This window comes from Dipodomys spectabilis, unplaced genomic scaffold (assembly GCF_019054845.1).
Source record: "Dipodomys spectabilis isolate Male_0828 unplaced genomic scaffold, ASM1905484v1 ptg000360l, whole genome shotgun sequence".
NCBI lineage: Eukaryota > Metazoa > Chordata > Mammalia > Rodentia > Heteromyidae > Dipodomys > Dipodomys spectabilis.
In genome coordinates, this window is record NW_024871037.1 from 4651703 (window position 1) to 4667230 (window position 15528).

Below are 15528 nucleotides of genomic sequence, written 5' to 3' on the forward strand. Positions count from 1 at the left end.
AAGACTTCTAACCTAGAAAGCTGTGTTGTAAACAAAACAGACCAAACTTCAAAGTTCAGCTCTCATGCAATTATAAAATGACTGGTGAACAAGTTGTGTTTATTGTGGCACAATTCACAGGGTCCAGGTTGTGGAATCAGCGTAAGTACTCCTCAAAGATGAATGGTTAAAGAAAATACGGTACAAATACAACAAGGGGGAAAAAAATGGAGTGTTATTCAGCCATAGAGTAGAATGAGATGGCATCTGCAGGAAAGTGGATGGAACGAGAAACTGTCACATTAAGCAAAATCAACTGGATTCAGAAAAACAAATGCTACATGTTTTTCTCTCATGTCCAGAATCTAGCTCCATAAATCCAAATAAAACACAAGAAGCCTGAACATAACAGGAGGATTGCTTGTGGAGGGGCGGGGTAAGGGGGGGCAATGGAAGGTGATAGGGATGGTGAATTAGATCCAAGTACATGATATACATTGTGCAGACACACAGTCATGAAACCCGTCATGTGGTACAATAAGTCACTGGAAAGGAAAACTAGGAAAGCCCCCAGTTCCCAATTCATGTGGGGGAGGAGAGCGAATGAGAGGTAGAATTAAAAATTAGTTCAAGTCTCCAGCCTGGAATCCTTGTGTTGTAAACCAAGTAGAACAAAGTTCAAATTTCACCCATTGGAGTTCGGCCAGCTTGGCCTTTGGACATCAGCTCCTGCTCTAACCAAAAGTGGATCGTGTTGATCTTCTACTGCTTTGGGAGAGTTGTCCAGCCAAAAGCGAATTAATTCTCAAGTTGATGTGAAAACCTGAATCATGCTCCGTTTATTGTTCATCAGCATTTACACAGCTAAGCATGGTGGTGCATACCTGTAATCTTGGCACTCCAGAAGCAGAGGCAGGAGAATCACTATTTCAAGACACAGCCCGGACTATGGTCGTGACTTCCAGGCCAGCTTGATCTCATTTCAGAAATGTTCCATTAGCCTGATTGAATATTTTTATGGAAGTGTGGATTCCACAGCATGAAAAACTATTGAAATTGGAGACAATCTCATCTATAATATACCAAGTAGCTATGATAAGTCACGTGCCCAGAAGATGTCAGGTAGGTAAGAAGAGAAAGTTGAAGAAAACACAACAAAGATCATTCCATTTTTGCCAGGGTAACAGGAAATACAGGGTTATCTTGAACTGAAATAGAGATAGCAGAAGAAAAGCAAGTTTAGAGGGAGAATTATCCATCAACTTTGGAATATTGCAGGGGCCTTTTAGATGTTCCAATGTGTATGTAATTCAGGGTGCAGTTGGATGTATGACTCTGCAGGTCATGGCAGAGATCTGGAATACAGATCAATTTAAGAGTCATTGGCAAGTAGAACGTTTACAGCTTTGAGATGGACGTATTGACCTAGAAAATACATCTGCATGAAGTGGAGATTTAGAGCCTGGTCCTTAAGACATTGAATATTAAGATCTTAAGATGTTGGAGACTTAAGAAGAGCTAATGCCTGTGATCCTAGCATCTCAGGAGGCTGAGATCTGAGGATCACAGTTCAAAGCCAGCCCAGGCAGCAAAGTCCCTGTGAGACTCTTATCTCCAATTAACCACTCAAAAGCCAGAAGTGAGGCTGTGGCTCAAGTGGTAGAGAGCTTGCCTTGAATTGAAGAGCTCAGAGACAGCGCCCAGGCCCAGAGTTCAAGCTCCACAACCAACAAAAAACAAAAGCAAAAGGAAGGCACTAAGGAACAGAGAGCTGTGGGGGAGAATCATGATTTGTGTCAGTGACCTTGAAAAGTAACTTCAATGGAAAGATGGAAATGCAAGTTTGATCAAAATGGGTCTTGGAACAGAAGATGAGTTGGAATAGGGAGCATTTCCACAAAGGTGAATAGAATTTTTATTTTGTGCCAGTCCTGGGGCTTGAACTCAGAACCTAGGCACTGTCCCTGAGCCTTTGCTATCAAACTGGCACTCAACCACTTGAGCCACAGCTCCACTCCACTTCTGGCTTTTGGTACTTAATGAGAATATCATCGATTTGTGTGCCCAGGCTTGCTTCAAATTGTGATCCTCAGATCTCAGCCTCCTAAGTAGCTAGGATGACAGCATAAGCCACCAGTGCCTGGCTGTGAATCGAATTTTCAAGGGGATTGAGAAGTGGCTTAAGAAGAGATGTCTATTTGTTTTAAATCACAGCATACCTGAGCCAGGCACTGGTGGCTCACGCCTGTCATCCTAGCTATCGGGAGGCTGAGATCTGAGGATCATGGTTCAAAGCCAGCCTGGGTAGGAAAGTCTGAGACTCTTATCTCCAATGAACCACTAGAAAGCCGGCAGTGGCTTCACCTTGGGCAAAAAGAGCTCAAAACCGACAACAATAGTAATAATAATAGCATACCTGGTATGAATGGCTTATATTTGTAATCCTAGCTACTCAGGAAGCTAAGCTATGCAGGACAAGGCATCGGACCACTGGACCATACTTCCAGTTCTTTTTTTGCACTGGTTATTTTGAAATACAGTCTTGCTTTTTGTCTAGATCCATACACCTGGAACAAGGTCTTCCTATTTTGGGCTTCCCAAAATAGATGGGATAGTAGGTATGTACTACTACGCTAGCTTCTTATCTTTTTTTTTTTTTTTTCTGGTCCTGGGGCCTGAACTCTGGGCCTGGGCGCTGTCCCTCAGCTCTTCAGCTCAAGGCTAGCACTCTACCACTTGAGCTTCACTTCTGGCTTTTTCTGCTTATGTGGTGCTGAGGGATCGAACCCAGGGCCTCATGCATGCAAGGCAAGCGCTCTACCACTGAGCCACCTTCTCAGACCCCTAGCTTCTTATCTTGAGATGGAGTCTCCCATACTCCCTTGAGCCCTGGCTGGCCTGGGAACCTGCCTTTCTACCTGCTGCTTTGTCACAGGTTTGATTTCCTTCAATCATTCATTCAATTTCCTGTTTCTTCTGACATTTCAGGCAGATGCGGGGGAAGAAGCAAAACACATCTTTATGGCTGGCCTTTCTGTTTTGTTTTTGTCTAGGTCAGGACAGTCCAATCCTACCTTTTACCTCCAAAAGGGCACGCAAGGATACGTGCTCAGGAAAAAGCCTCCAGGTTTACTTCTTCCCAAAGCACACAAGGTATGCATAGAAATACAGTCTCAACACAGAGCGGTTCCAGCTGCTTGTAAAAAAAAGTCATCTTGTATTTGCCAACTAGTACGAATGCATTTTATTTCTAGTCAAAAATCCACTTGAAGCTGGGCACCGGTGGCTCACACCTGACATCCTAGCTATTCAAGAGGCTGAGATATGAGGATCACAGTTCAAAGCCAGCGCAGGCAGGAAAGGCTGTGAGACTCTTACCTCCCACGAACCACCAAAAAACCGGAAGTGGCACTGTGGCTCAAGTGGTAGAGCGCTCACCTTGAGCTGAAGAGCTGAGGGACAGCGCCCAGGCCCAGAGTTCAAGCCCCATGACTGACCAAAAAAAAAATATTGAATTGTAAATTCCTTTTATTTTTAAAAAAGAGGTTTGGGGTTAAAATCTAAAGCTAGCTCCCCTTCCCTCTTCCTCTCTTCCCTTTCCCCTTCCTTCCTAACTTCGTTAATGGTGCTGGGACTCAAACCCAGGACACCCTGCCTGTTAGGTAAGTTTTCTATCAATGAGCTACATCCCCAGCCCACAGCTATTGAGCAAACCCAGCCCTCTCGTGGGTTCTGTTCTCCCCTGTGCAGTTGACTACACATATATAACCAGCCAGTGGCTATCTTCAGTGCTAATCATCTCTTGATGGCTGTGGTACAGCCCTGGGGGACCCTTTCTGAGCCCCCTTGGGAAGATGGGAAAGGAGAGTAAGCCCATGAGCAGAAAACTGCTAGGCAGAAAGCGATGTTTCACAATGAAAAAAACTGTGTGGAATACTGAGGTCAGAAACTATTACCGCACAGAACCCCAGCCTATAATCCTGACTAACCCATCATTTTTAGTGCCCATCTAACTTATCATCGTAATGACTGCACTGACTCCTTTTTAGAAAATGATGATGCTCAGGGTTATTTATTGGCATTATTTGGCAGTTGATTTCTAGTGAAGGTTTAGCACGAAAGTTATTGAATAATTTCCACTTCTTCTTTTTTTAATTTCTCCTCATCCTATGCAGATTGATAGAGAATTTAGAGTCCAGCAAGCTTTGTTTTCCGCGGGATTTCCCGTTCCCCAGCCATTGCTATACTGCAGTGATGTGTCCATCATCGGGACTGAATTTTATCTGATGGAATACGTGCAGGTAAGTGAGTGATCTCTGTCTGTCTGCTACTCTAATTTTTCATAATGTTGCTTTCATTGGATGAAATATTACAGCCGGGCTTTGATGACTCACACCTGTTATCCTAGCTACACAGGAGGCGGAGATCTGAGGATAGAGGTTCAAAGCCAGCCAGGGCAGGAAAGTGTGTGAGACTCTTATCTCCAATTAACTGCCAGAAAACCAGAAGTGGAACTGTGGCTCAAAATGGTAGAGGGCTAGCCTTGGGCAAAAAGAGCTCAAGGATAGCGCCCAGGTCCAGAGTTTAAGCCCCATTACCGAAAAAAAAAAGGAAAGAAATTTTACTATAATATTCTTAACGTGGTATAGTTTATTCAACTAAAATGTTGAATAACCTAAAACATTGTCAGGGCTTTAATTTTTCTTTTAATTTGAGCATATGTGAGAAGGGAAGGCTGGAATGGGTTAGGAACCAATTTAATAATTAAGGCACATTGGTTTATTTCTTACACTTCCCCCTAGGTGTCAGTAATGAGCTACCTATACTAAAATCCCAAAAGTCCCAGAGATGTTGGGCTCAGGGAACCTACCCCATTATAGAAGGACCAGATCACTAAGAATAAATCCAAATTGCTTTTTAATTGTGCATGGGGGGGGGGGGTGAAATTCAAGTTGGGTTTAGTTTTATCCTTTAGGTTCACCTTGATAGACCCTAGTGTTTTCCTTTTGTCCTGTGTTTCTAACATACGACATAGTCCAGGTTTGGACTGTCAAACTGACTTCCTGGAGTAATCCCTCCCATAGGGTCGGATCTTTCGTGACTTCTCACTTCCCGGATTGAGTCAAGCGGAACGCTCAGCCATCTATGTCGCCATGGTCGAGACACTGGCCCGGCTCCATTCCTTGAGCATAAGCTCATTGCAGCTGCAAGGGTACGGCTCAGGTGCCGGGTACTGCAGGCGGCAGGTAATGCGTGCATCACGCGCACACACACACACACAATACATGTATATTTTTATACGTAAAATATATAACATAACGACATATTTATATATTACATAATGTTATATCTTATAACGTTAAGCAATATATGCCATATATTTTGTTCGGCAAAGCCATCTGTGGCAGATTCTTCTTCACTTCATTTACCAAGATATTTCCTGCCCAGTTTTTCCTCTCTGAGTTGTGCTAACGGTCAATGACTTAGCTTTACCAAGATCAGCCTGTTGCGTAGCTAGGATTACAGGCGTGAGCCACCAGTGCCCAGCCATCGGTGCCATTACTCCCACTTCACTTCCTTGGCCTACACTGAATCAGGTGATGCCTGAGGAAGTGGCGGAGACACAATTTGAGACTAGGTCAGTAAGGCTCCGAAGATAAATACATGTTTACCCTGCGGTGCTAAGTTGTACAGAGATGCACTGGGCAATACAGAGTTCCTAAGAAGATAAATAATGTAATAACTCTACTTGTTGGAGAACCTCGAGTGTGTTTGCTTCTACTTTCTTTTCAGGAGTGATTTGTTTCCTTTGAGCACCCAGAATACTTCTTTATTTGGATGTGTGTATTTGAAGGCATTTTGTTTTTCTCTCATAGTCCTTACTGATAAAGACTAGAACACACATCTCGCAGTGCAAAGGCTACCCCCTGCCCTCCTCTGCCCCAACAGAAAGCTAGATAACCAGGCTGGGAAGGTGGCTCAATGGTAGAGCGCTCACCTAGCATGCATGAAGCCCTGCGTTCGATTCCTCAGCACCACATACATAGAAAAAAGCCGGAAGTGGTGCTGTGGCTCAAGTGGTAGGGCGCTAGCCTTGAACGAAAGCAGCTCAGGGACAGCACCCAGGTCCTGAGTTCAAGCCCCAGGACTGGCAAAAAAAAAAAAAAAAAGCTAGATAACTAAAACAAAACTAGCTGGAAGGGAGACTTAGAGGTTTTAAGTCTTAGGCAGGTGTGAGTTTCACTTACAGGCTTTCATTTTGAGCACTTAGGAGCCACACGAAACTCGACGCCATTCAATTTAACTTCCGAATCCCTAAATCTTTCCTTCCACCCTCGGCTCTACCATTTTCCTCACCTGTGTTTTCAGGTCTCGACCTGGACGAAACAGTACGAGGCTGCCGCCCATCAGGACATCCCCGCCATGAGACAGCTGTCTGAGTGGCTCATGAAGAACTTGCCGGACAATGACAACGAGGAGAGTTTGATCCATGGGGATTTTAAATTAGATAATATCGTTTTCCACCACAAAGAGGTACTACAGACCAGGTTTTATGATCAATCTCATTGGATTATAGGCCTGATCCGAGACACAGGTACCCCATAGTGGTCTCCCCAGAGAATCGAAAGACCCCCGTACATTCCTCCTCTCATCCTATGGTTCAGAACTGTCTGCTCATTCAGGGCTTTTAGACACGAGCCATGCCGATGTTCTTGCCTGGATAGATGTGGTTCGCTTTCATGCAGGCTCTAATTACAAATGGAAGCTGATTGACCACTGAAGAAGGACCTGTAATTTTTTTTTTTTGGGTCCGGTCGTGGGGCCTGAACTCTGGGCCTGGGCGCTGTCCCTCAGCTCTTCAGCTCAAGGCTAGCGCTCTACCACTTGAGCCACAGTGCCACTTCCGGCTTTTTGCTTATGTGGTGCTGAGGAATCGAACCCAGGGCCTCAGGCATGCAAGGCAAGCGCTCTACCACTGAGCCACCTTCCCAGCCCTGGACCTGTAATTTTTTACATGTACAGTTCTACTCTCTTTCATTCTCTCCCGCCTTCCCACCCCCACCAATACCACAGCACCACAGCTTGAACTCAAAAGCCTCCAGTTCATTTGCCCTGCTTAGCGAGCATCCTACCACTTGGACCACACCCCCAGTCAAGCTTTGTCCTGGTTACCTGGAGAGAGAGGCTCTCAAATTTTTCAGCCCACAACTGGCTTTGCAGTTTGGTCCTCAGATCTCAACCTCTTGAGTTAGCTAGTATTACAGGTGTGAGCCGCTGGTATCTATCACTATTTCCAAAGACATTTTCCAACTCTTAGTCAAAATATGAAGCTTGTCCATGTTTGTGTTCTCTCCCCTAGTTCGTCACGTTGTTGCATAATGTGGCTCACACCTATAGTTCTTGCTACTCAGGAGGCTGAATCTCGGTTCAAAGCCAACCCTGGACAGAAAACGCCAAGAAACTCTTACCTCCAATTAAACACCAGACAGGATATGTGTGGCTCAAGTGATAGCGTGCCAGTTGCGATTAATCAAGAAAGCCAACTGATAGCAAGAGGCACTGAGTTCAAGCCCTCCCACCCCCCAAATGGTATATTATATAGCAGTTACAGGTTTTGGCTATCATGTTTGTCACATACTTAAATTCATCACCAGAGCAAATGCTTAACTATACATGCAAACTCAACACCTGCCCAGGAGTAGAGATCTTAACATAGTCCTGGCCATAAATCCCTTCTCAAACATCCAAAGATTTGTACGCTTCAGAAAATATGAGTGGCTGTGTGCTGTCTGTCTCAGTAATGAGAGATACCGTTTGCTGTTGTTTTGCCAGTTCTGGGGCTTGAACTCAGGGTCTGGGCACTATCCCTGAGCTGGTTTTGCTCAAGGCTAGCCCTCTGCCACTTGAGCCACAATACCATTTGCAGCTTTTTAATCTGTTGATGTGGTACCGAGGAATCAAACCCAGGGCTTCATGGATGCCAGACAAGCACTCTCCCACTGAGCCGCCTTTTCACTTTGAATTTCAGTGTCGTGTGATAGCCGTCCTGGACTGGGAGCTGTCCACCATTGGTCACCCCTTGTCCGATGTCGCTCATCTATCCATGTTCTACTTTTGGCCACGGACAATTCCAATGATAAACCGAGGTTCTCATTTTCACACAAGCACAGGTACAAAAGCGTCATATGTACATTGCTATGATAATAAACCCGTCTTCATTATTGTCACCGCTAAATATACGTCTTGCAGTTTTGGATTTTTTTTTTTTGTCTCTTAATGTTTCTAGCCAGGCACCAGTGGCTCACGCCTGTCATCCTAGCTGAGGATCATGGTTCAAAGCTAGCCTGGACAGGAAAGTCTGTGAGACTTATTTCCAATAAAACACCAGAAAACCAGAGGTGGCGCTGTGGCTCAAATGGTAGAGCGCTCACCTTGAGCTGAAGAGCTGAGGGACAGCGCCCAGGCCCAGAGTTCAAGCCCCACAACCGACAAAAAAAAAAAAAAGTATTTCCCGTGTATCAGTGATATCTTTCTGAGTTTCACATCCCAGGTGGGGTCGTCGACACAAGTGGAGGAATGGTTATTCCGTCTAGTTTTGCATACCATCTGCTGGTTCACATGCTATCGTGTGATTTTTGTACATTGTCTTTGACAAGCCAGATGACCTTTCTGGTATGTGCTGCGTGTATAGGGTTGCCATCAATGGAGGAGCTGATCTCCGTGTACTGCCACTGCAGAGGGATTCCTTCTAATCTTCCCAACTGGAACTTCTTCCTTGCCCTCTCCTACTTTAAATTCGCTGGAATATCACAGGTAAGTAAGCATTTGAAACATGTTTCACCGTTATTTCCTCATGTTCTGTTGACAGTATTTTCTAATCTCCAAGGGGTGTGTGTGTGTGTGTGTGTGTGTGTGTGTGTGTGTGTGTGTGTGTGTGTGTGTGTGTGTGTGTAATTTTGAGAAGAAACGGAGCCAAGTTTATGAGGTTTTTCTCAAGAACATTTTATTTTATTTACTTTTTTGGTGTCAGTCCTGTGGGGCTTGAACTCGGGGCCCAGGCTCTGTCCCTGAGCTTCCTTTGCTCAAGGCTGGCACTCTACCACTTGAGCCGCAGCTCCCTCCACTTCCCAGCTATTTTTGGTAGTTAATTGGAAATCATCATTACATTAATCCAGATTCCAGATGCTTTGAGTCTTAAGGGGTTTAAAAATTTGAGATGCTTGGGACTGAGAAGGTGGCTCAGTGGTCGGGTGCTCACCTAGCATGCATGAAGCCCTGAGTTTGATTCCTCAGCACCACATACACAGCGCTGTGGCTCATGTGGTAGAGCGCTAGCCTTGAGTAAAAAAAAGCTCAAGGACAGTGCCCAGGCCCTGAGTTCAAGCCCCAGGACTAGAAGAAAAAAAATTGAGATGCTTCATCAAGATTAGAAATTAGAAGGAAAAGACAGTTGAAGGACATTTGCTGGTGAATTTTAATTGTTCTATGCTTATTTGCTCATAGGGAGTGTACAGCAGATACCTTATGGGAAATAATTCATCTGAGGATAGCTTTCTGGTTGCCAATACTGTGCAGCCACTGGCAGAAACTGGATTACAACTGGCAAGAAGGTGAGGAAAATAGATTCTTTGCATAACTCAAATGAGAGCTGTCGAAGCGTATTCCACAAAGCCTTGGCAGTCTGCATTTACACAGTTCACAAATCATTGTTACATAAATGGGAGCCCTAAACTGTAATGGAATAGGAAGTGTTTTTTGTTTTGTTTTTTTGTTTTGCTGGTCATGGAGCCTGAACTCTGGGCCTGGGCGCTGTCCCTGGGCTCTTCAGCTCAAAGCTAGTGCTCTAACACTTGAGCCACAGCGCCACTTCTGGTTTTTCTGCTTATGTGGTGCTGAGGAATTGAAGCCAGGGCCTCATGCATGCCAGGCAAGCGATCTACCACTGAGCCACCTTCTCAGCCCCTGTTTTTTTTTTGTTTTTAATGTCAGGATTGCTCTTACTAACCATAGCAATTTTGTTGTTGTTGTTTTCTTATGCTGGTAGTAGGGCTTGAACTCAGGACCTGGATGCTATCCCTTGGCTTTATTCATTTAAGGTTGGCACTTAACCACTTGAGCCACACATCCACTTTCAGCTTTCTGTTGGTTAGTTGGAGATAAGAGCCTCATGGAAGCCAGGTGCCGATGGCTCACGCCTGTCACCCTAGTTCACAGGAGGCTGAGATCTGAGGATCACGGTTCAAAGCCAGCAAGGGCAGGAAAGTTCATGAGACTCTTTAGTGAACCACCAGAAAACCAGAAGTGGCACGGTGGCTTAAGTGGTAGAGCGCTCGCCTTGAGCTGAAGAGCTGAGGAACAGCGCCTAGGCCCAGAGTTCAAGCCCCACAACCAACAACAACAAAAAAGTCTCATGGACCTCCTTACCTGCACTGGGCTGGCTTTGAACTATAGCCCTCAGATGTCAACCTCCTGAGTAGCTAGGATTACAGGCAAAAGCCACTGCTGCCTGGCCACAACATTTTTTAAAATAAAGAAATATGTTATAGTTCTAAACATAAGTTGACCTAAAATACTTTTTGTTGTTGTTGCTGGTCATGGGGCTTGAATTCAGGCTGTGGGCACTGTCCCTAAGTTCTTTTGTTCAAGACTTAGTACTCTACCACTTTGAGTTACAGGGCCATATCAGGGTTTTTAAGTTAATTGGAGATAAAGAGTCTCACAGGACTTTCCTGCCCAGGCTGGCTTCAAACCACGATCCTCAGATCTCAGCCTTCTGAGTACCTAGAATGACAGGCATGAGCTACTGGCACCTGGGTCCAAAATAGTTTTTGAATTCCCATATTTATGATCAAAAATATTTTTGCCAGCTTGAATGTAATAGCTGTTTAAATATAGATAGCACTCTCATGTTGCCTTCTAATATTGAAGGCACGCATAGCTATGTAAAAGTACATTTAAGTGGGTTTCTTAATTTAGAAATATGGCTTTCTCTCACAGCAGCGAAACTGCATGAAAGTTTGTGTGGACATTTGCTGAGTGGCATTGGCACTCCGGTCTCTGTCAGGGGAGTACTCTGTTTTATTTTGTTTTTTGTCAGTCCTGGGTCTTGAACTCTGGGCCTGGACGCTGTCCCTCAGCTCTTCAGCTCAAGGCGAGTGCTCTACCACTTGAGCCACAGCGCCACTTCTGGCTTTTCCTGCTTATGTGGTGCTAAGGAATCAAACCCAGGGCCTCATGCATGCAAGGCAAGCACTCTACCACTAAGCCACCTTCCCAGCCCTGTGGGGAGCATTCTTTGAGGCACACCCTATGCTTGGTCGGCCACACCCCCACTGCCCACTTGGTGCATGCGTGGTCCTGTCCCTGAGAAAGTCGGCCCAAGCCTCAGCCCCTTCTGCACAATACTTTGGCTTAGCTGGATGTCCTTCACATTTCCTAGAGAAGCTAGGTCTAGTAGCGATTTTGGACATCTTTGTAACCTCTGTTTGTTCATTTTCTTCTTCTTCTTCTTTTGGCCAAAGATCTTTTAATACCGAGCTGCCCCCAGTGGATAATACCAGACAGTTGTTCATGCAGACTACGAAAGGCCAGGAAGTCCTCAGGAAGGTGAAACACTTTATGAAACGCCACATCCTCCCTGCTGAAAAGGTATCGTATACACCCTGGCCTCGTGCGCTAGAGCACCGTGAGCTGTGGGAGGCAGAGCCACAGGGCTACTCTCCACACACAGTCCTCACGCAGACTCGCTGGGTCTCACACCAACACGGCTTTGTTTTGTTTTGTTTCCAGCACTGGGGATGGAACCCAGGGCTTCACGCGTGTGAAGCAGTGCTCAACCAGTGATCTGTATTCCCAGCATAGTGCACCAACATCCTAACGTCAGACGATGCCAGCTACTGAGTCTTGATCTCAGTTTCTAATGTCATACGTTGTCAGCTACGAAGATTCTTGATCTGAGTTTCTTGATACTTTTACATAATTGTAAATTCCCTATAAGCAAAAGAATGTAAGCTTCACTGAGTCTTTTTTCCAAATAACATTTAATGGGATTCATCGTGACATTACACACACACACACACACACACACACACACACACACACACTGCACTGTGATCCTATATCCTCTCTTATCCCCACCACCTCTCTCCAGTCCCCTTTTCACAGAGCCATCCTTATGACTTTTGGAAACTCCTAGAAAAGCATGAAGTAGAACATAACCCGTCGTCTGTGAAAATGTTTCAAACCTGTTCTCCCTATTTAAAATCTATAGGAAGTGCCCTAAAACCAGCATGTCATACAGGAACAAAGAACATAACATAGGATGCAGGGTACACTCCTTTTCTTTTGTCTTTTTTTTTTTTTTTTAGTTGGTTGTAGCCTTGAACTCAGCACCTGAGCACTGTCCCCAAGCTTTTGTGCTCAAGATTAGCGCTCTGCCACTTTGAACTTCAGCTCTACTTCTGTTTTGTTTTTTTTTTTGGGGGGGGGGGGAGGGGTGACTTAATTGGAAATAAGACTCTTATAGGCTTTCCTGGTCCAGGCTGGCTTTGAACCACAAGCCTCCGATCTCAGCCTCCTGAGTAGCTAGGATGACAGGTGCAAGCCACCGGTGCTCGCCTCCAGAGTACACTTTTAACACAAACATAACGTGGCACCTCCTCTCCTCTGAATAGGAATGGACCAGGGTAGGGAGAGAAGTGTTGATTTCTTTTGGACGACTTAAGTTGGAAGTGAACATGCTTTCTTGGAAGCTCAAGTATAGGATTCTGAACCAACACTCCCCCAAGTCATATCTCAGTGAAGAAAGAGGCAGCATGTTGAAGGTGGTGTATGAGAAGCCAGGCACCAGATGTAATTTCTGCTGTCCCTGACTCCCTGTGCTGTTCAGGGCTCTCCCCATTTCTCCAGTGGCGCGGTCTTCCTCTCTCTATCGCTACCTGGAATATCTCCTCTGCTGTCCTGTCTCTTCTCTTGGACAATCATGCCACGTATAGTTCTATCTAGCCATCTTCTCGTTTGATTTTCATTAATTTACATAAATTTGTTATAAATTATACCTATAAATATATGTGTTATATTTATATAAATAACTATATGTTATATAAATGGATGTTATATATAGATATATTGTTATATATTATATACATCTATTAATGTATCATACAATATATGTCGTATATAAATCTATATTATAACTTTCTTTTGAGCCAGGTTCTTGCTGTGTTTCCCAGGCTGGCCAAGAACCCTTATCTTCTTTTTTTTTTTTTTTGTCAGTTGTGGGGCTTGAATTTGGGGCTTAGGGTGCTGTCCCTGCACTCTTCCACTCAAGGCAAGCGCTCTACCACTTGAGCCACAGTGGAACTTCCCATTTTCTTTCTATTTTTTTTTTGGTCAGTCATGGGGCTTGAACTCTGGGCCTGGGTGCTGTCCCTCAGCTCTTCAGCTCAAGGCAATCACTCTACCACTTGAGCCACAGCGCCACTTCTGGTTTTCTGGTAGTTTATTGGAGATAAGAGTCTCATCGACTTTTCTGCCTGGGCTGTCTTTGAACCGCGATCCTCAGATCTCAGCCTCCTAAATAGCTAGGACGACAGGCGTAAGCCCTCCCTCCCCCCCCTCCCCACCAGGCTAGAACCCTTATCTTAATCATTCATCTAGCCTCAGCCTCCAGGCAGCTGGGACTAGAGGTACACACCACCACACCTGGTGTAATAAATTATGTTTCCCATTTTAAGGGTTCTTTCTGTAGGAAGGTATGTTATTGAATTTTGAGTCCTACTCTACCACAACTACATTTTAGGGGCTCAAAACATTAAACCACGTTTTCAAACAATTGCATCACCACCGGCATAATTGCTTAGCACTGTAGTCTCTCCCCCAGAGGTAACCAGAGACCAGGACATCCTAAGTGTGCTACACATTGTATCTATTACCGAACACAATAGCATCGACTGTTTTTATGGCACCATGAGAGGTGGAAATAACAAACGACCCTAAACAGGAAATCTTCCAATTCAGCTGACTTCCTGACAGAAACGACAGGAGCAGTGCAGCCTGGTGTCCAGGAATGCATGGATCCTCGTCTCCTTCCTGACTTTTTGCCAAGTAGTTGTTCATGGCCCGAGGAACTTATCAGGTCCCTTCCAGCACAGCTATACAATACTAAATACACATTTCAATTGTTTTGAATTTTTCACCTAACCACACAGGCACACACTGGGATGCTACTGATTAGCAGCTGAGAAAAGTCGCTTCACTTAAAAATGTATATTTTACATATTAATCAGTTTCCAATGTAGTTTTCTCTGTGTTAAATCAAGCTCACTTTTCCCCCTTTTTGTTGCTTTAAGGAGGTCCATGAGTACTATGTGCAAAATGAAAATTCAGCAGACATATGGAGACAGCCTTCTGTGATAGATAAACTCAAGGTAAGAAGCGGGGGAAAAAAAGCGATCATTGGAAAATTCCAATGCAGGCGTTTCTGGTGACCTTAGGTTTTGTTGCTTTCGTTATGTGAATGTGCCAGTAGTTGGGCGCCGGTGGCTCATGCCTGTAATCCTAGCTACTCAGGAGGCTGAGATCTAAGGATCGTGCTTCAAAGCCAGCCCTGTCAGGAAAAGTCCATGAGACTCTTCTCTCCAGTAAACCACCAGAAAATCGGAAGTGGCATTGTGGCTCAAGTGGTAGAGCACTTACCTTAAGCTGAAGAGTTGAGGGACAGCACCCAGGCCCAGAGTTCAAGCCCCATGACCAAAAAAAAAAAAAAAAAAGTATCAGTAATAACTTTTTTTTTGGGGGGGGGGATGTCCGGTCTTGGGGCCTGGAGGTGGCACTGTAGCTCAAGTGGTAGAGCGCTCACCTTGAGCTGAAGAGCTGAGGGACAGCGTCCAGGCCCCATGACCAACAACAACAAAAAAAAAAAGGTGTCTTGTATCATTCAGTTGCTTTAGGGTCATGGCAAACTCTGACGGTGCCGGCACATTCCCTCCCTTTGACAGGAAATGGCCAAGGCCGAGGGGCTGTGGAACCTGTTTCTGCCAGCCGTGAGTGGGCTCAGCCAAGTAGACTACGCCCTGATTGCAGAAGAAACCGGGAAGTGCCACTTCGCCCCCAACGTCTTCAACTGCCAGGCACCAGGTTACTATGCTACACAGCATTTTCTTGGCTCTTTTGTCTTCTTACATGACAGGCTTCTGCACAAAGCCATCGATGTATAGATTTTGTTACAGTTCTGCTTCTCAGTAACTTTGAAATGTAAAACAAGATGGAGTTTGGCCTCTCTCTGTCTCTCTCTTTTGTGCCAGTTACTAGGGCTTGAACTCGGGGCTTTGGCTGCCTTCCCTTCGCTGTTTTTGCTCAAGGCTGGTATTCCACCATTTGAGCCACAGCTCCACTTCCAGATTTTTGGTGGTTACTTGGAGAATAAGTGTCTTATGGTTTTGTCTGCCTGGCTGACTTCCAAGTGTGATCCTCAGATCTCAGCCTCCTGAGTAGCTAGGATTACAGGCATGAGCCACCAGCTCCCAACTTGACATAAGCACTTTCATA

General features: G+C 45.1%; 1 protein-coding gene across 1 annotated transcript in view; it reads left to right on the forward strand.

Annotated features, from left to right (window-relative positions):
• Nucleotides 1-15528, forward strand: part of Acad11 (acyl-CoA dehydrogenase family member 11) — a 38355-nt gene that overhangs the window by 1805 nt on the left and 21022 nt on the right. Inside the window, exons 2-11 of the mRNA XM_042665881.1 lie at nucleotides 3033-3132; nucleotides 4155-4280; nucleotides 5064-5225; nucleotides 6349-6513; nucleotides 8009-8150; nucleotides 8672-8793; nucleotides 9484-9590; nucleotides 11502-11628; nucleotides 14331-14408; nucleotides 14979-15117. Coding sequence (XP_042521815.1) covers nucleotides 3033-3132; nucleotides 4155-4280; nucleotides 5064-5225; nucleotides 6349-6513; nucleotides 8009-8150; nucleotides 8672-8793; nucleotides 9484-9590; nucleotides 11502-11628; nucleotides 14331-14408; nucleotides 14979-15117 — 1268 coding nt within the window. The remainder of the gene's footprint in view (nucleotides 1-3032; nucleotides 3133-4154; nucleotides 4281-5063; nucleotides 5226-6348; nucleotides 6514-8008; nucleotides 8151-8671; nucleotides 8794-9483; nucleotides 9591-11501; nucleotides 11629-14330; nucleotides 14409-14978; nucleotides 15118-15528) is intronic.